At 35.7% G+C, this 27,383-nt stretch overlaps 1 protein-coding gene across 1 annotated transcript in view; it reads right to left on the bottom strand.

Annotated features, from left to right (window-relative positions):
- Window positions 1-24,882, bottom strand: part of DSG1 (desmoglein 1) — a 35,114-nt gene extending 10,232 nt beyond the window's left edge. Inside the window, 11 exon segments of the mRNA NM_001035535.1 lie at window positions 378-653; window positions 2,620-2,759; window positions 4,121-4,380; window positions 6,885-7,070; window positions 7,393-7,527; window positions 9,605-9,771; window positions 12,331-12,475; window positions 14,384-14,539; window positions 15,706-15,837; window positions 16,105-16,140; window positions 24,826-24,882. Coding sequence (NP_001030612.1) covers window positions 378-653; window positions 2,620-2,759; window positions 4,121-4,380; window positions 6,885-7,070; window positions 7,393-7,527; window positions 9,605-9,771; window positions 12,331-12,475; window positions 14,384-14,539; window positions 15,706-15,837; window positions 16,105-16,140; window positions 24,826-24,873 — 1,681 coding nt within the window. The 5' untranslated portion in view covers window positions 24,874-24,882.
- Between the last annotated feature and the right edge of the window lie 2,501 nt (window positions 24,883-27,383).

The raw sequence follows: 27,383 nt of genomic DNA, 5'->3' as shown, positions 1-27,383 counted from the left end.
CCCTTTTTCTTGTCCACTAGGCTAGCTCTTACTCATCTGTTGAAACCCAAGTCAGAGGTTACATTCTCTATGGAGCCTTTTCTGATCAGTTCAATCAATTGTTTCTGACTGTTTTCTTCACTCAAATAGCAATTTAAACCTGCCTGTTACAGTACTTTGTTATTACACTGTGATTCAATGCAAAGAAATTTTTATCCTCCACTGCACTTTGCTGTTTGATTTTTTTATGTCATAAACCCAGCACCGAACATAGACATTTCTCAATAATTGCACAAATAAGAATTTGTAAAGTATATTTCATCAAAGGATCAGAAAACTTATTTCTTCTCCATCATTTTTTAGAAGGCACATAAAACCAGGACTGTTAAAGTACTTACATCCTAGGACCAAGAATCCCATGATGAGTAGTCCAATGCCAGCGGGACCAAAATGTACATTATCTAAGGGATCGCGCACCCGAACTCCATTGCCAGTGGGTGTGACACTGTATACATCCTCTGTGTTGGTAGTAGTGTATTCATATGATGGAGTAAAGTCATTTGTGCTAGTAATGGTACCTCCTCCAGTTACAGCTCCATCTGTCTGACGATCTTCCCAGCCAGAACCTTCAAGGTCAATATTAATTGTACCAGTACAAGTTCTTTGAAGAGCATCTGTAACAAGATTTAAAGTAAAAGAAATACCTTATGCATGTAGCGTAATAATTGTTGGATAATACAAAACTAGTTTCTTTTTGTGTCCATACTTATTTCAATGTCTTTATTCCCACTAATTCAGTAACTTCCCGAATTGTTTCTTGTCTGTGACTCACTTTTTAAGTCAAACCATTATGAAAAAATATTAGTGCTTTAGAAAAACTATTCCATGTGTTGAGAAACATACACGATAAATGCCACATTATGTATTGGTCAAGAGTGTTGTTATAAGCCACTGAGGAGGCATTTCTATATTATGTGTTACCGAAACCAACAAATTTTGAACAGGTTAGTCAGTTATTTCTACTGAAATCTACTGATGAAGCAGTGTGTCTTCAAACTCACAACCAATAGTTCAAACAAATCATAGAAGAGGGAATTTGGCCCTATTCGAGGCGGGGCGGAAATCGTCTCAAGAAGAAAGTGAAACATTTTTGTTTCACAAACAGATGTTCCAAATATGCTTTCTTCTTGTCCTTTTAAGTTTCAGTAAGTTGTGTTTGTTTCATTAAACACAGGAGCAGGGACAGTTGGATTTGTTGCAACCTAATGGTGTCACACGTGCTGTTTGTTTCAGTGAGTTATTGTTGTTAACATCTCTATAGATGTAAGCTGTGTTGTCTGACTTTGTCCATTGATGTTGCGCTAGACTCTAGTACAATGGCTGACATTTAGTGTGATTTGATATACAGTTTACGAATAAATGAACAAATATATCCCTGGAAGTACGTAACAGAGATAGGCTTAAATTCAATCTTATATCAAAGCCCATGCCCTTCCAGCTCAGCCATGAATTCCATTGTTATTGTTAACATACAACAATTCTATTGTATCGTTATTGTTTTAGTTTTATTATTATCGTCAGATCTAATGTTTATCCCCAGAAGCTTGCATTTTTTGATGACAAAAAGAGTGCTCCCTATTTGCCATAAGCTTAACAGTTTTTTTAAGTAAAAGTTTCTATTTCAGTCTCTATTTCATGTGTCCAGTTAAGCTTGGTGTTAGATGTTAGAAAAGGAGTAGACTACTAATTGCTTAAAACAATCTGAGCACTGAAATATGCTTTATCTGTGGATGGAGTAAACGTTTTTACTTTGTAATATACAATTTAAAAACTATATTTGTTTTCACTGATTATGGAAAAGACCAGCATAATTTGATAAAAATACTGAATTGTTGAAGGACTTTAAAGAAATGCTGCTTTACTTATTTTTTTAATCCATGAAACATGTGGACATTGTCAGTCTTTTCTTAGGACAAGTGAAGGAAGAGAAAGAAAGACAAAGAAGGAGAAAAGGATGAAGAGGAATTGAAATAGCAAATATTGTTTAGAATTAGCCTCGAGGACTTTCCTCCTAGTGACTAGCCTAATTTCATTCGTTGGTTTTAAAATTAATATAAGCATGCTACTTCCAAATTGTTCACCTGAAGTTGTACATCAACTTTCCAAAGATTATGTAAAATTCAGTTAGCTTGGCTTCAGATTTAATCACTTGAAAATAATTTTATAATACAGATGAAAAATTTTTATTCCTACATTAATAAGAGCAAACATTTATTGAATGTCAGCACTTGTCTAAGTGCTTTACATGCAATAACTCCTTAAATACTTCTGAATCCATATTGTTATAGCCCCATTTTACAGAAGAGAAGACTGATGGATAAATGGGTTAAAGAACTTCTTTAAAATCTTGTATCTAGTAAGTGATGGTACAAGATACCAATCCAGTCTCATTCCAGAAATCATGGTCTTAATCGTGAAATTTTACCACATCTTGTATCATTCAGGATTTGATTCTGTAATGCCCAATATGATAACTTTTGTTGGCAAAAGGCTTACTTCTAAATACAGTAAATTAAATGTTCATTTCTGTGTGTATATATAACTTCAAGTATAACAGAAGAAATTCAATTTACTTCTTACCATCTATAGATAGAATTGTTCCTTGGTATTTTTTTCCAAGCAAATTATACTGTTCCCTGGTAACTTTATTTCTTAAAGTAATTATGCCTGTTTTTGAGTCAATAGCAAGCAGGTCAGTTGGATTATTCCCCATTACATATCTGTATTTGAAAGACAACAGTACACACTGATGTTAGTTATTGAGAGAGACAGAGAGAGAGAATTTAATTTTGAAACATGTTTCCAGTCAGAAGTTATAGCCCCCAGATATAATTTTAAATTATTAAAGACTTTATGGTTTTTTCAGAGTGGTCCCAGCTGTTTAAAGACACTTAAAAATAGATCAAGATTTAAATTTAAGAAAAAAGAATTCCTGAGCAGCCACTTATGTCTCTCATGCCCCCTTGAATATCAGAATAATCCTTTGATGCTTATAAGTCGCATTTGATTTTGGTTGCATCAGAACTGTCCTGGATAACCCAGATAAGGGGACTTCTGGGCTGCTGCTAATTTTAAACTATTCTCTTATAAAAGCAGTTACTTTCACAACTTGGCTTTCACCCCTTCCCATCTACACAATGAATTTACAGGGCTTCTTTTGGAATCCAAACTTGGCCCTTGTCTAAGGCCTCAGTCCTATTCTCTATCCTCTTTCTCTCCTCCTCTTTGATTTTGAAGTTTTCCTGCTCACTTATGTATTTGTTAGGCAAGCATTGGTTAGGTGGCTGTCCGTGTCAGACAGTGTGCTAAATTCAGGAAGTAGGACTTGGAAAGGAGTCAAGGGTGGGGGTGTGGTCTGCCCTCAGTGAACTCACATCTGTGGGGTACAAGACAGCTTACTGGCAATGGCAGTGCAGTACGATCAGAGCCACACTGAAATATTCACATGTTGTGAGGGAAACACAGAGAAAGAAAAAACTCATTTGTAAGGTCTTGCAAGAATACACAGATATTCTGGATCACAAGCACATGTGCAAAATACATGTGCACAGATTTTTGCATGATCAGGTAGAAACATTTGGATTTTAGAATTAAAAAAGCTACACAGCGTGTAACTTTTCCTGAATGTAACTAATTTTTCATATCAAAGCTATTATTGACCAATATTAAGTGCTGATAAAAACAAGAGAGTAGCTGCACTGAGCTAACTAAATCTAATTGATTTCAATCTGGGCAAATTTGTAATGGGAAATTCAAGCCATCAAATGTCCCGAAGGGAATAACTGAGATATGATGTAATCAGATAATGGATTAATAACATATATAAATGCAGGAATGTCAAGCTTTCAGGATATGGTATTTTCACAGTTTGAATCTTTACATTTATCCATCTTACATTTTGCACAAATATTATATTTTCTTATGTTAGATAATAGATAATAATTCATCAATTAGTACATTTTATGATTGATTTTCAAAAATCATAAAAAAATTTTAATTCATGTACTTCAACTTTCCAAAAAGAACATATTTATTTAAGTTCAATTTGTGGTGAAAATTAGTTGGAAAATATCAGTCTTACCTGACAGTTGTTGAAGGTAAACCTGTGTCCAGATCAGTAGCTATAAATTCTCCCAGTTTATAGTTTTGTCCCATACTACTAGTTACTACGTATGTCTTTGAACCTGGACGGAACACCGAACCTTCAATTACATTTAACACAGTTACAGAGATTGCAGTTGCTGTGAGTTTATATTGAGACATAATTGATTGATGAAATTCAGCTTTATTTCTAACACCAAGACTAAGTTGCAGATTCTTCACCTCTTCATAATCTAGGGGCTAGAAAATACAGAGTGAAATAGTTTTATTATAAAGATAAAAAGCATTTTAAAGGAAAGAGAAATCCTTTGATAATAGACAAAAAATTCTTACATCTCTTTCTTTAATTAAATATAAATATAAAAAAACCACACAATCTAGTTTAACTTTATCTTCATACAAGCATATGAAAAATATAGTAAGAAAAAAATCCAATTGCCCTAGATCCTTTGTTGAAAAAGTTGAAAATGTATGAGTTCTAATTGTCCACCAATCCAGAGAAAAATTTAATATAGATGGTCAAATCTATGCATTTGATAGAGCAAAGGCAGTTTGTGTTAGATGATATCATCTCATATTTCTCAAAAAGTAGCTCTAGGGAGTTCCGTTGTGATGTCACAGGTTAAGGATCTGGTGTTGTCACTGCAGAAGTGCAGGTCACTGCTGTGACATGGGTTCAGTCCCTGGCCTGGGAACTTCCACATGCTGCAGATGCAGCCAAAAAAAAAAGTAGCTCTATTTATTACAAAGAATGGGTCACATATATCATACATTCAATCATTTGACTGATATTTATTCATAAGAACTATTTAGAAGAAATTTTACTTTGTATATGTGACTTCTTTCAATAAGTCATATAATAGAATATAGTATATAGATAATAAAAAGAAATCCATATTTTCTTCATAGTCTGGAAAAAACATTTTATATTACAAAACTATCAGTGTCACTTTTATTATGAGAGATGGTGTCAATATCCACTACTCATAAAATCCACAACTATGCATAACGCCCATAAGTACCAACTATATTTTTCTAAATTTTCATATGAAAGTAATTTAGATGACCATCAATTCACACACTGAGCTCTCCACTTAGGTGAAGTTTTTAGTCTTTGCTCTAATTGGATTTATTTGCAACTCCAAGAATGGCTATAAAATCATACATACATATACATCACACACATATTACATATATATGATAACAAGAAAGGAATTAAAATATGATGTCACATCTGGGAGAAAAATTAACATCATTACCATTTTATAGATGGAAATATTGAGGCCAGCTCGATCAATTTTCTAAAGTAACATAGTAGTTTGGGGTGAACTATATTAGAACTCAGTTTCCCTAGCATGGAATCTTAGATAGTATAGTGGAAAGAATGTGAACTTTATAGCTAGAGAGAGCTAGGTTTGATTGTCAGCTGTACCACTTACTAGTGATGAGAAATGAGTGGGTTATGAACTCTCTCTGAGCCTCAGTGTATTTATTTATGGGCCTACAACCTAATTTGTAAGGTTGCTGTAAGGAATAAACTAAAGCATCCATACACAACTTCAGTGAATGGAAGCTGTAGGCATGGTGACATTTTGTGAATACATACGAGACAAATGATCACACATTCCTATGGGGCCAGAATTCCTTAGGAGTTTATTTGCCAGAGCTATTTTGAAGGAAGGGAAGAGTTAAAAAGGGATTATATTTTATCATGAGGAATACATGCACGCATCACACACAATCCATGCACAGCTATTGCAGATTTTAAAATAGACTGACAAGTCTCTTAGCACAGGGTGAAAATCCACTATCAGCTCTCTAGAAGTCAGACGCTTTTTTCCCCTCACATCTCAGAGGAAATTCTGCAGCAGGTAAATGTGGTAGATCACTGATGTAGAGGGGACACAGGAGAACTCTCTTCACTTGGACCAAATCTCTATGACTTGGACCAAGTCTCTAGTATACTTATGTCTGTCTTGGTCAGCAGCCAAAGTGAGATAGGAATGTGATAACCTTACAATTACAGTAATTTAGTTTCAGTTTTGTAAAAACATACTGCATGAATAAACAACTTTTAATTTACATGATGAATCTTCCTAATGAATAGTAATTGATGTACAATGTTGACAGAGACACATTTTTTTTTTCAGGCCACGTTAAATGTGTTTTTTTGTTTTTTGTTTTTTTTTGATTTTTAGGACCACACCTGAGGCATATGGAAGGTCCCAGGCCAGGGGTTGAATCACAGCTGCAGCTGCTGGCTTATGATGCAGCCACAGCAACATGATACCACAGCTCATGGATCCTTAACCCACTGAATGAGGCCAGGGATTGGACCTGTATCCTCATGGATACTAGTCCAGTTTGTTTCCACTGAGCCACAATGGGAACTCAAAAAAAATATTTTCAAGTTTGTAAAACGAAACCTTAAGGATTAATCATATTTTTGTTGCAAGCATAAAATAAGATTTGTGTTTTAAAATGCTTTCCCTTTATATGATCTGTGAAAGAATATTGTATTGGTAGAAAAGAAGTTTTGAGTTAAAAGTTCAATGCCTGTTTTCATGAAATGATATAAGCATAAAAACTATTTAAAAGGTCTATACTGTATATCATTTTAAAACTCAGTAATTTTTATTCTCTCATCCACTCAAGTTTGTGAAATGTTAACATCATTTTATCTGAAGATTAACATTTTGGGAAAAAACCAAGAAGACAAAATATTTAGGATAATTATACCATACCTTAACAATCTTTAGAGTTCCCACATTTGTTCTTTCATTCATTTCAATGTCAAACCAACCTCCCTCATTTCCAGAGATAAAGAAAATTACTGCCAGCCAGTTAGCTGAAAACTCCTCATCCAAATCAATTACTCTTATCTGGAGCAAATTTGAATTTAGACTATTTTCTTCAATTTGTAAGGAATTCTGAAAAAAGAGGTAAAAAAAATTAGCACAAACTGAGAAAAGAGAATTATACTAGATTTATATAGAATGTTTATAGTTATTTATAAATAGTAAAGGAATCTGAGTTGGTAGTCTCACTATTCATTGCTCATTGGGTTTTTCTTGAGCAATGAAAAAAGATCATACATATGAACTGAACACACATAAGATAAAATATGTACACAACATTTGCATTGCAGTGGCTAAATATAATATGTACATCTATAAAAAGAGTTGTTAGAATGAAGTCTAGAATGTAATGAATTTAAAGGTATTAATGTCAAGGATTAATACTGATACTTACCGAAGGCAGTTCCATATATGGGATGTTATCATTGACATCAAGGATTTTAATGCTGCATTCACACTCTGCTGACATACCATCTGCCCCACCATCTCTGTCTGAGCCTCTTACAGCCAGAGAATACTGGCTATATTGCTAAAAATACACATGACAAACAATATCACAGTTGCTGTAGACAGTTCTTGTTTTGTCTCATACAAAGATCTTTTTAAAATATTGGCTCACCATTTACATAAATCTATGATTGGAGATAGAGGTAAGATGGAATATTCAAATCTCACATGAGTAATACAAAGTTGCTACTTCTGTTCCCAACGTTTATCCAGCCTCGTTTAAAAGATGCAATATTTGGTAGTTCCCTTTGTGGCTCAGCAGAAATGAATCTGACTAGGATCCATGAGGATGCAGGTGCAATCCCTGGCCTCACTCAATGGGTTAAGGATCCGGTGTTGCCGTGAGCTGCAGTGTAGGTCGCAGATGCCGCTTGGATCTGACATTGCTGTAGCTGTGGCTCTGATTCCACTCCTAGCCTGGGAACCTCCATATGCTGCGGGGGGCGGAGGGGGGGAAGCAATATTTGAAAAAGGTCTCATTCCTTATTATATGTTGAAAACACTTGTAAAAGGTGGAGCCATCCAAAATGATCAGGGGCAGGGGTAGGGAGAGATTAAGGTTCACCAAGAATTTATGACATGAAAGTTCTGTACCTTAAATTATCAGCCCCTGAGTGTGCAAGAATAAAGAGATGGTAAAAGGTTTGCTTTGGGAGGGGGGGTTGTGGTAGTGCAGTTATTGAAGATCTATTTCCTTGAGTCTACTCATTGGTGCTTAAATTTTTGGAAGCTGATAAAAGCCATGCAGGTTTTCCCAGACACATGCATCTATGCATCCTCCAAAGTCGTGTATATAATTTTAGAGGATTCATAGAGATGTCTTGAGGTGTTTTCATGAAGCCTAGGTTAAGAATATCTGCTCTGGTGGCTTCCTTGTGACTGCAAAGTTCCTTTACTTTTTAAAGATCTTCAGCACTATTTCTCTTTTGATGTTAAAGCAATTTCATTGGGCTCTCTCATTAAGAAAGTTTGAGAGAGAAAAAGCTAAATAGGCAGTTTTTTCTGATGATAAGTTTCAAACAAGTGAAAAAGGACATATGGGTAACTTAGAAACTGATGGCATTTGGATCATTAAAGACTGTTAAAATAATCTGATTTATCCCAAATCCAGGAGTCACTAGCAGGGAGTTTGTCACTTAAAAATAACTATAATAATAAAAAATAAAATTTAATTAAGTATCAAATAGAAAAGAAAGCTTTCCCATTTATATCTCTAAAATATTTGCAGGTGAGCTATATCTTAACAATATTAAAAGGTAATGAAAAAGTTGCTATTTTAAAATTAAATCATGGAACCACATAGCATCATAGAAACCATGTACCGCTGATTCTGATTTGATAAGAATCACTAATTTTTTTTTAAATTCGTAAATGAAAAGATTGGTCTGGATGCTACTTAATTCCTGTCTATCACTGATTCTGTGATTCATTTCCCAAAGTAATCCGCATCTGTCAGTAGGTGAGACATACATAGGAAGAGGAAAAAAAAAAAAAAAAAAAAGAGTTCTCTTAGCAAAGGTGCTTAGGGTGTATTGGATTAAACAAGGATAAACAAAATTCTTAGTCTATAAAAATTATTGGAGCTTCTTCCATGTTCACATGCAGTGTGACTCACCAAGGTGGGGGATGTAATAGCAATTGTTTCTTAAATTTATTTCATTATAGAACATATATTTTTTAAAAATGAAATTTTTGCCTATACTTTGTGTGTATTTTTTTGTCCTCTCAGAATATAGTTTTCATAAATTGAGACAAATCCTAAGATTAAGTGAAAAATGAAAGTATGAAATCTATTTGAGATATTCCCATTTTTTCATCTCACAGATTTTATGTCATTACCATTATGTGAAAAGGTTATGGAATTAAACTTTTAAACTTTTTTTTTGTCTTTTGTCTTTTTAGGGCCATACCCATGGCATATGGAGGTTCCCAGGCTAGGAGTTGAATTGGAGTTGTAGCCGCCGGCCTACGCCACAGTCACAGCAACGCAGAATCCGAGCTGTGTCTGTAATCTACACCACAGCTTATAGCAACACCGGATCCTCAACCCACTGAGGGAGGCCAGGGACTAACAACCCATTCAAAGAAAAAGAAGTTACCTCTCGGTCTAGAAAATTATTCATTGTTCGAATTTCTCCAGTGTATCTGTTGATAATAAACATTGGTGAATCAGAAGGTTCTTGTCTTATGATCTTGAAGGCTATTTTTGAGTTCAAATTATTTGGTTCATCTGCATCAGTAGCATTGAGTCTCATCACCAGTGTATCTAGAAGTCAAGGAAAATTGATTACAAGTGAATAGTTTGCATTTTTATTGTAGCATAGCATATTGCTTTTCCAACTGGAAAAAGGGCTATTTGGTCCATGTAGTTGGCATACTACCATTTTCCCTTTCTACTACTTCAACCTATCAATATCTCAGGTCCTTTCTACACCTTTGTCTTGATAAAAAAAAGATCGCATTTTACCAGGGACCTAGACATTACTGATAGAAAACAAAGAAATGTTTTCTTCTGCCTTCCATTTCTTATTCAAGCACAATTCTTTTTTTTTTTTTTTTAAGCTGCTATGGTGAAACAAAATGATATAAGGCCAGACCAACTCTTTCCCAACTATAGCACTTTCTAGCTATATGATCTTGGCCTCAGTCTCTGCATCGGTAAATGGGGATGATAATAATACCATCTTCATTGAGTTCATGAAAAAATTAAATAGCTACACGAGGGAAAATTATGTAGAGTTCCTATTGAATAATGTACATTAAATAAATATATATATTTTTGTGTGGTCTCTAGTGAAGTGCTAGGTAAATAGTAGACTTAGAGGGATGCTTGTTTAATTACATACTTTGTCCTATACCTCACCTTTTCCATTAGTCTTATCAGCAGTTTTGATGAAAGACCCTGGAAAATGTGAAAGGCCACCAGCATTCATTAATTAGACTTCTCTACACTCAGCTTTGTTTCAAGCCCAATTGGCCTGCATGTAGACACCAAGCACCAGCTCCCATCTCTCTCTCTTTCAATCTTTGTGTGTGTATTCATTTCAGCATCATTTTTAAAGAGTTTTCAGAGGCAATTAATTCATTAATTATGGTGCATTCATACAATGAAATCTCATGAAACCGTTAAAAGAAGTAAAGAAACCTGTATTTCCTAATATAGAAATATATTCAAAATATATTTAAATAAAAATTCACATTGTGGATTAGTATGTAAAATATGGTTACATTTGTTTCCTCTTCGGGAACATATTTTGTATATGTCTACAAGTTATAGAATATATGTATCTAAGTATTAAGAATACTGCTTGCCTCTGGAATGATACTAGGCAGAGCAAAGAATGCATTTTTCTTCTGTTTTCATTCATATCTTGTGAATTTTTACAATAAACATTCTTATAGTAATATTTTTTAAAGTTCAAGTATGAGTATTGTGTTTTAACAAATAAAATTAAAATGTAAGAATTATTTGAATTTATGGTGTTCCTTTCGTGGCGCAGTGGTTAACAAATCCGACTAGGAACCATGAGGTTGTGGGTTCAATCCCTGGCCTTGCTCAGTGGGTTAAGGATCCGGCGTTGCCATGAGCTGTGGTGTAGGTTGTAGGTGAGGCTCGGATCCTGCGTTGTTGTGGCTCTGGCGTAGACCGGTGGCTACAGCTCCGATTCGACCCCTAGCCTGGGAACCTCCATATGCCACGGGAGCGGCCCAAGAAATGGCAAAAAGACAAAAAAAAAAAAAAAAAAGAATTATTTGAATTTACAAGAAATTATACCACTTAAACTTTAAAAGTAACACTGGTAAGTTAAAATTTTTAATTCAAATGAGACATTATTTCTGCTGTTTTAAATATACTTAGGACAATTTTCAATGGCATACTAAGGAGTTAATATACTATGCCACCCTAGTGACTGAATATTTGGCAGTTAAAACCTTGCCATTTACGGTAATCCATAAGGAGGCAAGTGCATGTTTAGATTTTTAAAGCTTTTGAGGGTAAATACTATATCTAGTTTTTAGATTTTCTGGTGCCCCATCACTAGAATCGTTTGGGACAATCAGCTTTAAATATGCATGGTGGGAGTTCCCTTGTGCTGCAGTGGGTTAAGGACTCTGCATTGTCACTGCAGTGGCTTGGGTTGTTGCTGTGGTGTGGGTTTGATCCCTGGCCAGGGAACTTTTACATGCTACGGTTCAGCCAAAAAAACCTAACAGGACCTAACAGGATTATTTTTAAAATACATTTCAAATACACAGAATCAGTGACGAGTGAAAAGCAAAAAACCCCTCTATTTTAAAAATCATATATGAGAAGGGGAAAGAATGCTTGTTTTGCATTTATTTGCTGTCAAGAAAAGCGCTGAATATTATGACCACCAAATAGATTGCCTGAAAATGATTTCTATGAATGACTTTAAAGTAGTTTATAAAAAAAAACAAAAACAAAAACTGAAAGTAGTACAAATAGAAGTGGATGACATTGCCCTCACAGTAGTCAGGCTGGGAGGTTAAATTCTCCTCCCAGTGTTTCTGTCACCACTGCGCAAAGTTCTTTTGAAAGTTCTTTTGAAGAATCTACTACAGAGCTCGTGTGTGAGCAAATTCTTCCCATTTCTCTAGAGTTCTAGTATGTGACAGATTGCAGCTGCTTCCACAGTTGAAGGGAAAGCCATTATGGAGACTTCCTCATTCCTTCCCAATTCTGCATGCTTTTCTAACTTTATCTTTTACAATCCTGATGTAGTTTAACCTCTAGTTGCCTGGCTGTTAAGAATGATCTGGAAGCCAAAATAGTCTTGTTTACTTAATAAAGCAGACCACTTACTTGCATTAGAATTTTCTTCTATTTGTCCTAGGAAAGTAGACATAGAAAATACTGGAGGGTTGTCATTTATGTCCAAAACCCTGACTCTGAGCTCAAGAGGTCTCTCTAAATCTTGGCCCTGTGCATTCAGAGCCCGACAATAGATCTAGGAGAGAAAAGAGGAATACGTGGTGCAACATATTTATTAAAAGAGGAATACATTTAATATATTTCTTAAAAGAGGAATAAACATGTATTTATTAAGTTCGTGCTTTGTTTGAGCACTGTACTAGGCACAGTGGGAAACTAAAGAACAGGAAGACATAATATTTCCTACTCGAATGTAGACACAAATGGTCCTTAGAATCAATAAGGGGAGGGAAACACTAACTCAAAATCCCGTTTGAGAAAAGGTGACATGATACTTTATACAAAGGAAAAACAAAATTTCTAAGACATCATAAGAGGATGTAATGATTAAAAAATTACTATGACATCATAGGAGGATGTAATGATTGAGAGAGACTTGGAAAGAAAATTCCAGCAGGTGGAGCAGGGAATTGGCAAGGTGTTCCATGCAAAGGGATTCATGTGAGGAAAGAAATGGAGTGATGACAACTTCTTATTTGGAATTAGAAATAGGCTCTGTTGGTCTAGACAATGTGATAAAGGAAAGTCACACAGGGGCTTCAAAGAAATAAGAGTACCCATTGTGGCTCAGTGGGTTAAGGATCCAGTGTTGGCACAAGCTGTGGTGTTGGCTGCAAATGCAGCTCGGATCTGGCATTGCTGTGGCTGTGGTGTAGGCTGGCAGCTGCAGCTCCGATTCAACCCCTAGCCTGGGAACTTCCATATGCCACAGGTGAGGCCTTAAGAAAAAAAAGAAAGAAAGAAATATAGCATTCACATGCTAAGTGGTGGCTATATGGTGTTTATGCTACTATTAGTATTATTATGATTTGGTTTATATAAGCATAATGTATACACTAGTTTGCCTGTGTGGTATATTTCATTAAAAATGCATTGTGCTTCAAAAAAAGCTACTAGTCTGGCATGTTGATTTAGAGTTTTCAGGGGAACATTGTGGGAGATAAACCAGGAATACAGATTTGAAATAGAAGACTAAGGAATTAAAAGAGCTTGAGGTATACAGACAAACAGTATAAGCAAAAACCTGCAAGTGTAGATTACTGTCTGAAGGCATTCTGGAAAATGATGGGGTTTGTTACAAGATCAAAGAAAACATTTTTAATTTCTTTATTTTTAATTTTTTTTAGATATTAACAAGTATTAATGATAATGATAGATGAAAACGGAAGCAGCCAGTGGAGCAGGCAGGAGAATGATGAAAAAACAAAGTTGATTGAATAAGGTTCTTGGACAGGTAATTATGGGAAAATAGGTAGCTCTTGGAATAAGCTGTTGGGAAAAAGCAGAAAACTGATCTTGTTTTTGAATTTAATTCAGAACACTGAACTAGAGGAGAGAGAATTAATTATGGGTGCTTGTGATGGAGGGCCTCAGACTTTTTAATGAAGCTGGTCACCAGGTCATCTGCTTAAAATGGAAATGAGGTTGAGGGTTTGATATTTTATCATAGCAACTCTAAAGAGTAGAGTGAGATTCATTAAGGGTGAATTAAAGTATCTCCAAGGCACATTCTGAGCTCAGGTGAGCTTAATCAATGTGTATTTATAATAAAGTGTGTTCACTCATAAAAGACTCCATCAGGAGCTCCAGAATCATCACTTGGAAATAGAGTTAAGAGGAATTAATCTTCTCAATTGAATTAAAGAAACAGAAGCAAGTTTTTTCTTCCCCTTGCCCTTCCAAACACTTTAGCTTGACACTGGGAATAGATCAGAGGTTAGCATTTTTGCTAAGGCACTTAAGCGAACTCTCCTCTCTCTCTTAATCTTTTGTTTCTGTTCGGTCATAGGATGCTCAGGAAATGAGAAACAGCCAAAATGCCTAATATTGAGACTCTTAAAATCAAATCAAGTATGATCTGAACTTAAGATATACTGAGAATAATTTAGGCTTGAACATACACATTGACATGGAGCTCACTTACAATGAAGAAAGGGGTGACCTCTCGATCAACTATGGATGTTATATTAATTTCACCAGTTTTTTGATTAATAACAAAGATTCCATAAGGTGGTTGATCAATTCCTACTCCAGAGATGCGGTATGTCACTTGCTGGTTTGCAGCACAGTCTGAATGAATCTGCAGGAAGAGCACAAGTGAAAATATTACGGGGAGTGAATCGAGCATGCTGTGTTTGATATAGGACAGCTGACTTTCTTGAGAATTGTTGAATGTGAATACCTGTTATCTTTGGAGATATGCTAGAAAAACAGAATTATTTCCTAGATAAGTAGAAAAATTACAGCGCCAGTATACTCAATGGTAACTGACGAGGTAGTAAAGAAATTCAATTTCTATTTCTGCCAAATAAGAAAAAAGTAAAATATCACCCTAATCAATCTATATCTGTGCAGTCATCATTCATGCATTCATTCATTCAACATTTACAATGAACTGTATTATTTTCAGGCTCTGCCTTAGCACTGGGGCTAAAGTAGGGAACTCATACTCTTAAGTTTACCACTGTTATTACATAATTTTGATCCTTCAATTCAAAAATTTTTAAATGGAAAGTTTTAGAAGAAAGTTTTAAGTGGATTTATGTAGGTTACAAGAGTTATCTGACTCTATGTAGAAGCTCTTAATTCTGAAGATGAGGAGGTTGTATTGGCTGAAAAGTAAGGAGGAGACTACCCCAAATAAATGGTTACAGAAATGAGGACTCTCTTTGAAATAAAAAATTGTATGACTTTAAGCAATCTTATGGGGGAATCTCTGTGTACATCTGTGTATATGTATATATCTTTGTATGTGTGATTCTGTGAGTGGAGATATGTTTTGTGTGTGTGTGTGTCTGTGTATGTGTGTACAGAGGACTCTAAGGGAAAATGAAAGGAAAAGAGTATGAAAGAAGGTACATTGAGAACGTTCATAACAAAGCCAAAAGTAAGAACTCAATTTTAAGAGATTATGAGTCAGAGAAAGAGTCCACACTGAAATAGTTCCTATGAATGGACTGAGCATTAAATTCATTATTTAAATCACTGTATTTTTTTCACCCTAGAGTTTGGAGTGGCATATGTACTAATTCCACTGGTGTGGTGAGTCACTGTTTAACTGTTGACCCGAGTGCCTACATTTCTTATATGTTTAATGGCTCCAGTTTTCATAATCTAAATGGCTATAGTTCTGTATTATAACTTCTCCTGGGATATGTTCATACAATATTTAAAAGATAGGTTCTTTTGAAAATTTAACTTCATCCATTCTGATTTTCGATTTTGTGCCTTGGGGTTGATACTCACTTTGGCAATTGGATTCCTCTTCGAGTTGTCCTCACCTTCACGGCAGGCTGCAGCAAACTTGATCCACTCACGTTTTTGCCTTCTGATGGAATGCCACTTGATGGTGCCATTCTTAGTGTTATAATCTCGTACCTTGAGTGGGCAGGATAATGTAATTGTATCTATTAACTTTTAGTCATAATCCACATTCCACTGGCAGTTTTGGAGGATTGAGTAATTATAATATCAAAAAGAGAGGATGTTTAATTGGGAAAATTGGTGATTTTTGATAATCTATTAAATTTTAGCATAACATTAACTTTATTTATACGGATGAATTTTCTTTGGAAAATACATTGCTCCTCCCAAATGATTTTTTTTTTAATTTTTAGTTTGGAAAAAATGAATTTGCTATGTTACCTGGATTCGAAATTCACTGTTAACTTCCAGCACCACCTGTGAAAAATAAGATAATCATAACAGTTATTTTTTATTTTTATTGATTTATTTTTCTTCTTTGTACGGCTGTATCTATGGCACATGGAAGTTCCTGGGCTGGGGGCTGAATCGGAGCTGCAGCTGCCGACCTTCGCCATAGCCACAGCAACAAGGGATCCAAGCCAGCAACACTGGATCCTTAACCCACTGAGTGAGGCCAGGGATGGAACCAGCATCCTCATGGATGCTAGTTGGGTTTTTTGGGTTTTTTTTTTTTTTTTTTTTTTGTCTTTTTGCTATTTCTTTGGGCTGCTCCCGCAGCATATGGAGGTTCCCAGGCTAGGGGTCGAATCGGAGCTGTAGCCACCAGCCTACGCCAGAGCCACAGCAACGCGGGATCCGAGCCACGTCTGCAACCTACATCACAGCTCATGGCAATGCCGGATCGTTAACCCACTGAGCAAGGGCAGGGACCGAACCCGCAACCTCCTGGTTCCTAGTCGGATTCGTTAACCTCTGCGCCATGACGGGAACTCCCTACTTGGGTTTTTAACCTGTTGAGCCACAACAAGAACTCCACAGTTAATTTTTAATTGAATGTTTTACAATTTGTGTTATCCCACTGCTTTAAAAAAAATTAAACAGTAGCTCTGTGAATCACTAGCAGGTGGATCTGGTTTGTCTCTCAATGTCTGATGATGATACTAAGGATTCCTTAATGTTTGGTTTTTATTTTTCAGTTTTGCTCTATTTTTCATTACTTTTGTTGTTAAATTGTTTTCATTCTTAGTCCTGGCAGATACTTGTAATCATATGGACTAGGACATATGAGGCTCTAGCCCAGGGAAGATGAGGGCTGGGAACTCAGGACCTCTTTGTAACTCTTATGCCTGAGTGCTGAAAATATTCTGATGCTATATAGTGATTTCAACAATATGTTGTGATACCAAAATATTCGACTATAGTTTCAGGGTCTGCCAAACCACAGATGGAAATAGAACAAAAAGTTTTGGAGTAAAGAAAAGATGTAAAACAGGAGATATCTGGGAAGCTTTGGAATATATGCTTTTTCACACTACAGATATAGATGGAAGATTTTTTAGTACTCTTGAAAATCTTAAGATGATAAATCTTTAATTTGCTTTGAAATATGAGAATAAAAATTTCTAAAATAAAAACAAATAATTTTCTTTATGTAAAAAAGGGTTAATATTTGGTGTTTTATTGTTGGCACTAAACAAAACAGAGGATATAAATGCACCTTTCCATAGCAATGAAAATAAATTACAAGACTGTAAGGACAAATTGATGTGTAAGCAACTTTCATTAATCTTTTCTCCTGCATTAAACAATTTCCCTGTCAAACAAGTGAGCTAGTCAAACTGCTTAGTCGGGTCTGGCCTTAATCTTTGCATTTGGTTTGTAGTGTAAAATCATACACATAGTTTAAGTTATTTTTCTCCAAAAACAAAAGCATTTCCAAAAACACACACATTTGTATCTCAAGTCTAATATATTGATATGCTTAAGACTCTGTAAAATATCTCTCTGAAAATTAGGTGTGGATTTGAAGGATTTGTCTACCTTTATTAAATTTTAAATTTAATTTAGAATCAATTGAAGATGTAAATTCTTAGTTTTTATTTATCCAAAAATAAGAAATTTTGCACTTCTCTTTGATTTTTTTCAGAATTGCTAATCATGAAGATTGTTATGATTAGACTTTGTACCACTGCTAAAAGAAAATTATAGTTTGCATTTTAAAAATACATAATTTCAAAATATACTCAACTACTTTTTATGGTTAGTTGCAACTTCACTATTTAATAAAAATAAAATTTTGGTTTCAAGGTTCATATTTTTAAAAAACTGTCATAATTGATAATTCAGGAAAACACGTATTCATGGTTAATATGAGTAGTATGAAGAGATAAAGTTTTTTTATAGGAATTATATACTCATGGTATCTATTCACTGTCAATCATTATCATTATCACAACTACAGTTCATTGAATGATAACTAATATGAGGCAATGTGTTTGGAAAAATCCATACACTCAATCTGCACAAGTACATGTGGTCAATACTATAATTCTTTCTATTTTACATATGAAGAAGTTGAGGTCTGGATATTAATTTATGGCTAAATAAAATCCAACATAGTTCAGCTTGAATTTGTTTTTGAGGTGTTGGTTTTACAATAAAATATAAGATAGACCATTCCAAGTAAATTACTAAGTAAAATATACTACAATGAATTGACATTTTACAACTTTGGGAATTTAAAATAATTCTGATTTTAATCTAATCTCATAGCATCCATATGATTAGGAATACTTATATACAATAACAAAACAATAACCATAATACTATGGGAAGGGGGAATAAATGGCCTAAATGATCCAAGTTACTTTGGATGAGTAGCTGAAATGTTATTGTGGAGTCCCTCTTGAGCACAGAATTGAAATGATGTTAATGCAAATGTGTGTTTTTTGCTAGCTGTGCACTCATGAAGATTTATTCCTCTCCCTTGTGGGTGTGGGACTGGGGTGTGGGGATAACTTACTTGTCTGTTTGGAAGCCATTTCTTCATAGCCACAAAATTGTGTATGCATCTATTATCTGTCTTGGGCCTCCCTTACCACACTGAAGTGTTGGTGCCTGCTGTTTGTTTTGGAGAACTATGCCAGATGACTAAGAAACCTTCCAACTTCAGGAAGCTGGGGCATTCTTTTTCCCATGAGTAGCAACTTAGGCAGAAGACCAAGCAGGTTTCACCACAGTCTGAAGCTCTCAACTGGATTATTAACTTAAAAACTGACACGTCTGCTTTAAAATGTGTTTTGTTGACATAATCTTACTGTGTTTTTCTCAGAGTCTAGAATAAACTCTGAACCAAAGTCATGCTTGGACTTTCAGAGGCAAAATAATGAGATAAAAAGAGCACTTGAAAGAGGCAGAAAACTTTCAGAAAACAGTACTTCCTCAGTTCTCTGAGCTTTAGTTTTCTCACTTGTGAAATGACAGGGGTAGACTAAATTATATAGTTACCTTTTCAATTCTAACATCAAATCCCTGTGAGCAATAGGAAAGTATTGAAAGTTTTTGATCATGGGAAAGGCATGATAAAATTGTGGGTTTAAAAGATGACTTTGACAACAGTTGGTGGGAGTGGTGGGAAGAGGCACTGATTATAGGCCACCAGCAGTTGAGTGTTTTGTATCAAATTGGGCCAGAGATGAGGAGCTGAATGGGAGCAGTGTCAGTGGGAACAGAGTGGGAAAGATCAAGGGAGAGATATTGTACCACGGAAATTGACAGGACTTGAGAACCAATGAGAGGCGGGAGTCTTGAGAGGGAAGAATCTCAGGTGAAGGCAGTTTAAAACTGGCAGATCAGATCAGGAACAAGGCCACAGCAGGTTAGAACACATCCAGTTAGAGATGCCAGAGAAATGCCTGGGCAAAAATGCTTAGCAATTTGAAATATGTCTTAGCACCATGAACAATGGTGGTTCATGCCTGATACGTAGAGGAACATCACGTCGGCTAGTTGAAATCGTGGGAGAATTTAAAATCCCTAAAGAATACAGCAAAGAAATAGCCTGTGGGTGAGACTGAAACTAGGAAAGTTCCTAAATTTATAGAACTGGGAACAATAACAGGAAACAAGAAATAAAAAGAGATTTTTAAAAAGAGCTGGAAAAATAGGAAGAAAATATCACGCGGTGTCACAGATGTCAACGACAGGGAGAACTGAAAGGTTGATGGGGTATGAACCATATCAGATGATATAAAAAAGCTGAGCAGAATGAATCCTCAGGAAATCTGAGGTTTTTGTTCCTTGGAGGAGAATGCTTTTATTTGGGTGGAACAGGTCCTTTCTGATCAAAAGAAATTGGGGCATAACGTGGATGGGGAGAGGACAAAAAGATGGTCACCTCCCCAAGGAATTTGGTGATAAAAGAAAACAGAAAGATGTGATAGTGGAGTTAGATGTAGTGTCCAAGGAAATACTGTAGAAGGAGATTTGGGTTTTTGAATGTGGGGAAAGAGGAGAGTAGGAAATTTTGATTTGAAAGAGGAGAGATTCAGAAAGAAAATCCTTGATGGAGGTGTAGAGAATGGAGAAAGCAGGAGGGAGTAGGCAGAACGAAGGACTCTGAAGACAGAGTAGGGAAAAGAGGAGGATGGAGATGAAAATCACTTGATTAGGAGAGGGAGGTTGAAGGACATCAGCTGGAATGTTCTAGACCTTGTTCCTGGAGTAAGGATAAGGCTACCTGGGGGCAATTAGGGGACTAGTTTGGATTCTGAAGTGAGTTAGGAATATGTTCTGTGGAGGCCATGATGGAGATTCGCTTTGAGATGGATACGGGATTCTCAAGCTGATCAAGTTCATCTCAGCTCTTGGCTGCTGGATTTTTTGGGCATTGGAGTGAGTTACTTAGCCATTCTGTGCCTCAGTTTCCTCATCTGTAAATGAGACTAAAGCTCTTTCCACTTAAACAATTCTAAGAAAGCAGTGACTAATTCATTTAAAGCACCTCCTCAATAAGTCCTATCTGCATTTCTATTTGAGGAGCCAAAACATATATATATATATATATAATCCATATATATATATATATATATATATATATTTAATCCATATATATATATATAATCCATATATATATATATATTTAATCCATATATATATATATTAATCCACATATATATATAATATATATATATTTAAAGACACAAAACACAAAATTGCATGCTAATTTCAGTGACTCTCTAACTTATACTCATTTTTAGTTTTTATCTTTGATATTGAGGTTTACTTTTCTTTGCATATCATAAAAATGGTCTTGAAAGTAACAAGTGATTATTATAAGGAAAACTTCTTGCACTTAATAATTATGAGGTAGTCTTCCACAGTCACTTGACAGTTTTTAAGCATCAAATTCTAATGTGTTTATCTGTTACATACATCACAAGGATAAACCTGAGATAAAGTTAAAATATAATAATTTGCTTCTTTACGAAAACTGCCTGCTTTCTTTTTCCTTTGTATCACTTTGACGGTATTGTCAGTCTGGAGTTGACAACACTTTGATAGGCCATTGCTTTTACTTATTGAATAACTTATTTATTTATTTGTTGAATACATATCAAGCATGTATCCACACTTGGATGTGGATCCAAGGCTGGATTAAGACTTTTGAAGGGCTTAAGCCCTAAAAGTATTATGGCAGGCCTTAGGTTAAATATAAAAATATAGAACTTCATCCTAAAAATAAGTGTTAGGGAAAGTCAATGTTATTATTCCTATGTTTAATACTGTGATGGTTTTTTGGAGTGTGTAGAAGAAGAAAAATATAAACCATCCCCAAATCTCCTTTTGAGGCCTCTACTTTGCATGATTAGACATCTACTGAGCAATCTTCCACTGGTCCAAGGCACTATGGAGACAAAGTGAACGAGACACAGAACCTGCCCTCAGATAACTTACAGTCAAGTAGTTATATGAGCAGCAGGCAGCCATTAATTTGTGCAGATGTGGTTTTTCATTAGACAAGTGTAAAAGGCTGTGCTCTGTGCTCTTTGACCATGTGAGAACATTGATCTGAAGCCAGTAGCATTGAAACTACTTTGACCGGCCTGAGTCCATTAAAGAACTTTGGATGCCAAGCCTAACCAGCAAGGGTGGTGTGACCCAGCACTCTGTAAGGGTGTTCCCTCACTGAGGGGAGCATAGTAAGTCTAAATGCAGCACCAAGCATGCATCTTGTTTTTATATTAGGCAATGCTTGTTAGGATATGGGATATGCAGCAACAATGGCCTTGAAGAAAGTAGAGTGCAGAAAAGAGTTGTCAGAAAGTAAGTGCTCTGGGTAGAGACAGTGTGATATTTTTCTAGATTTCTGAGCCTTGTTAAGTAGGTGAATCTTGTCCCTTGGGGCGGGGGCAAGCCTTCAGATTAATCAAGATAGCATTTCCTAATTCTTTAGGTTTTTCTGTTACCTCAATGCATGGCAAATGGTTTTACCCTGTGGCAGCTCAAACTATTGAACGATGACAAATTTGTACTTTCTATTTTCATAAAAGTAGAAGAACATGCTGATCCTGAGTCTGCAGTACAATCCCAAAGCTTTTAAGAGCATCATGTAAATGAAAGTGATTTTGCTTAAATACAATTTATGAACTTGACTGAACAGGTGAGCTGAAATACTGCTTCTATTTTCTATAAAATATTTTACTGACATCCTAATATCTATAATACATGTGCAAGAAATCGTAAAGAATCCTCTCTTTTGCTTCTCTTTTGTTTGGTCTGTAATGGTTTGTTAGCCCTTTTCTTGCTTTAGGCATCAATGAACACAATTATGGGAATTTAAGATGACTGGTTCACACAAGTTGATGAACCATGTAATAAAGTCTATATTATATTCTGTATATTTTAGCCCTGGGCCTGAGAAATACTCTAAAAACACCTGCTTCTATCCTAAGTAATTTCAGCTAAGTTCAGATTGTGGAGTTGGCTTATTAGGTGGTCATAAAGCATTTTTTTTTTATAAGGAAATATTAACCATGGAAAGAAAAGAGGCTAAGCTGTTATGGCCAACTGAAGAACTCAGTAATTCTTGGTAATAAATAAAGATAGGTTTATTTGTTCTTTGAGTATTTTCCGTAGAAATTGGCTTTTATAGAAAAAGGCATCTTGAGATTTATATTGATTTGAGTTGACTGATTGGACCTGGCAAAGTTGCAAGTAAGTTTTAGAAATCAATAGAATTATAAAAATTCTCCTGGTTCTACTTTGCTTTCCCATAGTCGCCATACCATACTTCTACCATTGTTACCATTCACAGAGATTTTTAAAATCTATTTCTTATATCTAATTAAGAGAGGTTATGGCCTCTCTTAATTAAAAAGTTTCTCCCATCCTCCACCCCGCCACACACACTTATTTCATGGAAATGAAAAAGAAAGAAAATTAATGTAGAATCAATACCATATATTGTGACTTTCTAGACCTTAGAAAGTGAAATGCTTTACAATATGAAATGAAAAATTTCAATTCTTTATAAAATAAGTTCTTTTAGAAATAATTTTCATAAAGCATATGAAAAACTTGTGATGAATTCCGGAGTAAACTATGGCAACAGACAAATAATCCACATACAAACAAAAATTATCCCAACTCAGAAAATAAAGTACAAATGGCCAGAAATCTCTCTACTAAGAGAGAAAGTTAAATGAGGATATATGATTTTTATAAAATGATATGTTGTACTGAAGAATGACTAATTAGAAATGGCTGTTTAAAGGAATTTTATAGGATGTAATTAATTGGAAATAATCATAAAAATAAAACATAAAGTATCATAGATTCAGTGAAAGTATATAAGCATCTGAATAAACTTTAACCAACTGAAGCTATAATAGGCCTTAATTAGATCAAATTTATATGAAATTAAAAATTATTATTTCACAGTTAACAAATGCTCTTATGTTCAAATGATATAGTAGATGGTGGTCATTAATCCCTGCCATGGCCCAAGTTATGATATCAACTGATTCTAAGGATCAACCCCTGGAATAAGACTAATGTTTGAAGGGCAGTTGGGAACTGCCCAATTGAATTAATAAAGTGAATTCAAACTAACCTGAATACGTTGAAACAAAGATCTAACTTGTTTAGTATAGAAACCCAACAGTCCAGTTCAAAAAGTAAGCAAGTAGAAACAAATTTGCGACACAGCAATGCATCCTGCCAAATTGGAGGACGATTTACTTGGCACCTGCCTCTTGGATTACATTAACCTTAGCGTGAGAAAGACTGCAGTTTTCCACTCTTCAACATAGGTGAAATTGATACAACATATGCCTGTTGCCCTTACAACTATCTCTAAAGAGAGAAGGCTAATAACAGGAGAAGGGGGGCAATGATAAAGCATTTTGTTACATTTCTCTGACCATCAAACGTCCATATAACTTTTCTACCACTGTCATTACTGACTTTCCAGTAGTAAGAACCAGTATCATCATAATTACACTTACTCCTTAATTATAGCCATTCCTTCACCTACCATGTCATTTATAAAGCTACCATACTGCCATTCTTTTTGAAATTAAAAAATGTTGTTTAAAAGAAAATTACAGTTTAGGAATACGGGGCTTCTGATATTAGTGATATGGACCCCCAACCATGTGAAATAGATGAGATTGTGGGATGGTGAAGCCCATCACAAACAGCTGTGATTTTTAACTTAAATGGTTCTTATTTTTACATTTTAAAAATTAGAGTGACTCTATTGACAAAGATACTAAAAGTATGGGAAAATATTTAGGTTACAATCAGGATACCCCTACAATATTAGTTTTCAGAGCCCACCTACAAAAGAGAGTTTGAACAACAAAATACCATTAAGTAGTGATATGACTTTCCTAAATTCAGCGTTTTCCTGGCATGACTTAGCAATGACTTCTTTGTCAGAGATGTGATATGAGTTGACACTGATGCAGTAATATGACCTTGAGTCTTCAATTAAGGAAACACTATTTAAAAATCTAGTTCATAAATTCGCCTTGTCATTAACATAAACTTTTAATGGGTTTAGGTTAGAAATAACGCAAAATAACATTTCTTTAACAGTTCTCACTTATGTACAGTGAGAATGATTATGGAAAGTTTTGAACGGGATCCACTTACCAGGAAAATGAACAGCACGGCAGCTGTTCTGAAGAAGGGCCAGTTCATCGCTGCTGGTTTCTCTTACATCCAAGACCAAGGGAGTTTTGTTTGTCCTTCTCTGTTCTTTTTCTTCCCCCCACTCAGCTGGTGTCTGATTAAAATAATTTCTCAGCAGATGTTCTTACATGCAGGCCTTGAGGTGTTTCTGCCTTCTCTGGGTGCAGGTCTGAAGGTACGTATAACCTGCCTAGATCCCCACCCTAAAAACTTGGGCTGGTCTCACTGAAACGCTTGACAAGATCATCATTGCTCCCAGGTAAAAGCATAGGGACACACCCTCTTCCAGCTGAAAGGCAGCTCTCTGTGGAGTACAGAAGATTCACTCCTTCATTGAAGGTTTCCAGTGGCAGGCATTTAAAATGAGAAGTGTGAACAGTGGTCAGCTGATGGGGGCTTTTCACCCTACGCTTTGTTTAGGTTGTTTAATTTCTTCCCGTATTAAAAAGGCAAGTAGACTCTGGATGTTTATATTATTCAGAGGATTATCTGATCCATGCTATTATTCAGGTCATAGTAGAAAATTATAAACTTTCCGTTTCAGTGGATGTTAGGAACCATTCAATCATTTTCTAACTTCTTTTTCAAGTGACAGAAAATTCACTAATGTTAAGAGTAAGGATTTTTTTAAAAAAAGCATTAATTCAAGCAAGCACAACTCTGATACTTACAATTATAACATTCCTTGCCTAAGTCACAGTTCCCTTTAAGTGACCAGCCTAAGTCCACGGAAGCCTCTACTTCCTCTCTTAAATGAGTATCTTCTTTCCCCACTTATTTTTCTCTCTTTTACGGTTCTGTTCTTTCCAAATGCAGTAAAACAAAATTTAAAATATCGCTAAACCAGATTGAAAGTAAACAATCGAAACCACCAATTAAAATCCCATTGATAATTTTAAAAATGAGGATCAGAGCCTGAAATACTAATGGAAACAGAGAAAGCTGTTCTTCAGGTGAGGTGTGTTAAAAGTCAGTGACGATTTCCAAGCACAGAGCCAAGAATCTGTACTGTGAGCCAATTAGAGCAGAGGGAATGCACTGAAGAAAAGGGCTGCCCACACATGCAAATGGGAAACTGAATGCAGCCCAGAAGTTTGTGAAAATAAATAGTGAGTCTCACAGGGCAGCACTTGGAAGTGTTTGAGGGCAATCTCCTTTTCAGCTGGCAATGTCTAGTTGAAATATTGTGAGTGGCAGGAAGTCTATGGAGCTGGAAATGGCCATCTGGAGTAAGAAATCTATCTAATATTATGTTGATTATGGTCAAAAGGATGCTAAAAATGTTCTAGAAAGGAAGAGTCTCTCTGGGGGTTGGAGGTGAGGGGGTCAGAGGTTCTACAGAATGCTGCCATTTCAAACTACAGGTGTGTGACCATGAAGGTTACTCAGCATTGGTTTGAAATTTCATGCTCTTCATCGTGGAGCCTAGAGGGAAGGAGGTAGGCTGCCTATATTTACTTGTGAATAAGAATGTTTGTGATGGAAATTGATTGATGTGAATAAATGAAATAAAAGGAGATGATCAGGCCAAATGTCTCTTTAGTCAAGTAAGAGAGAATGTGAGTATTCAGACCTATGACTTGATCTGAACAATGTTTTGGTAGGAGGACTGTATGACCATGAATGACTGAAGACTAACTGGGCCCTAGACATGAAAGAACCTACTCTTGCAAGCTTTCCTGTGGCAAGTAAATTTTTCATCCACCTTGAATCTTGGGCATGGTGCTAAAGTGTGCACAGGCCCTCTTCATCTTTGGAGTGAGTGACTCTTCCCCACACACTCCCCTGCCCCTGGCTCCTCCCCTAACTCAGTGCCCTGTCCCATAGCTTCAACCAACTGGAGCAGTCTTAAGGTAGCAATCTCTCCAGCTGCTTTCTGGAGAGGAGGTGTTGCAGATCCCCAGTATTGTAGCCAATTAAGTGGCTATCTTAGTTGTCACATGAGAACCAGTGACATTAAATAACAAGTGGGAGGGAGTTTATGAATCACTATCCCTCCCCCTTCATCTCTTTCTCTGTCGTTTTCTTTCTTACTCATCTTAATGCCCTTAGAAGAGCATTGTCCAATTGACAACTTTCTGAAATGTGGAAATGTTCCCCATCTATGCTTCTGATATGATGGTAATTCACCATAGATGACCATAGAGCACTTGAAATGTAACTAATAGGACTCAGGAACTAAATTTTTAACTGTATTTAATTTAAACTTGAATAATAACCTCATGTGGCCGTTAGTCACCGTATTGCCCAGTGCAGTGAGGTTAGAGCTTCATTGCTTTTTCATCTGTCTTATTCTAAGCCTTAACTCCTGATCCTTATAATTAAATCTCCTCTATTCTTTCTCTCAGCTAAGGGAACGCTAGCTTTCACAGTTTCCAGACAGCACATTTTGATTCCCTTTCCTTTATGTATTCCCATTATCTCAGTTGGCCAAGTCCCTTATTTTTGACTCCTTACTGATCCTATTTCCTAACATCAGTGGATTCTACTTTAAAACAATAGGCAACACAACACTCTCT

This window comes from Sus scrofa, chromosome 6 (genome assembly GCF_054392235.1).
Source record: "Sus scrofa isolate SSC_HxYL_T2T_F1_AM1 chromosome 6, Sscrofa_HxYL_maternal_Yorkshire_Landrace_v2.0, whole genome shotgun sequence".
Taxonomy (NCBI): domain Eukaryota; kingdom Metazoa; phylum Chordata; class Mammalia; order Artiodactyla; family Suidae; genus Sus; species Sus scrofa.
Note: the sequence above shows the minus strand (reverse complement) of the source record. Positions and strands in the feature narration are given on the sequence as shown.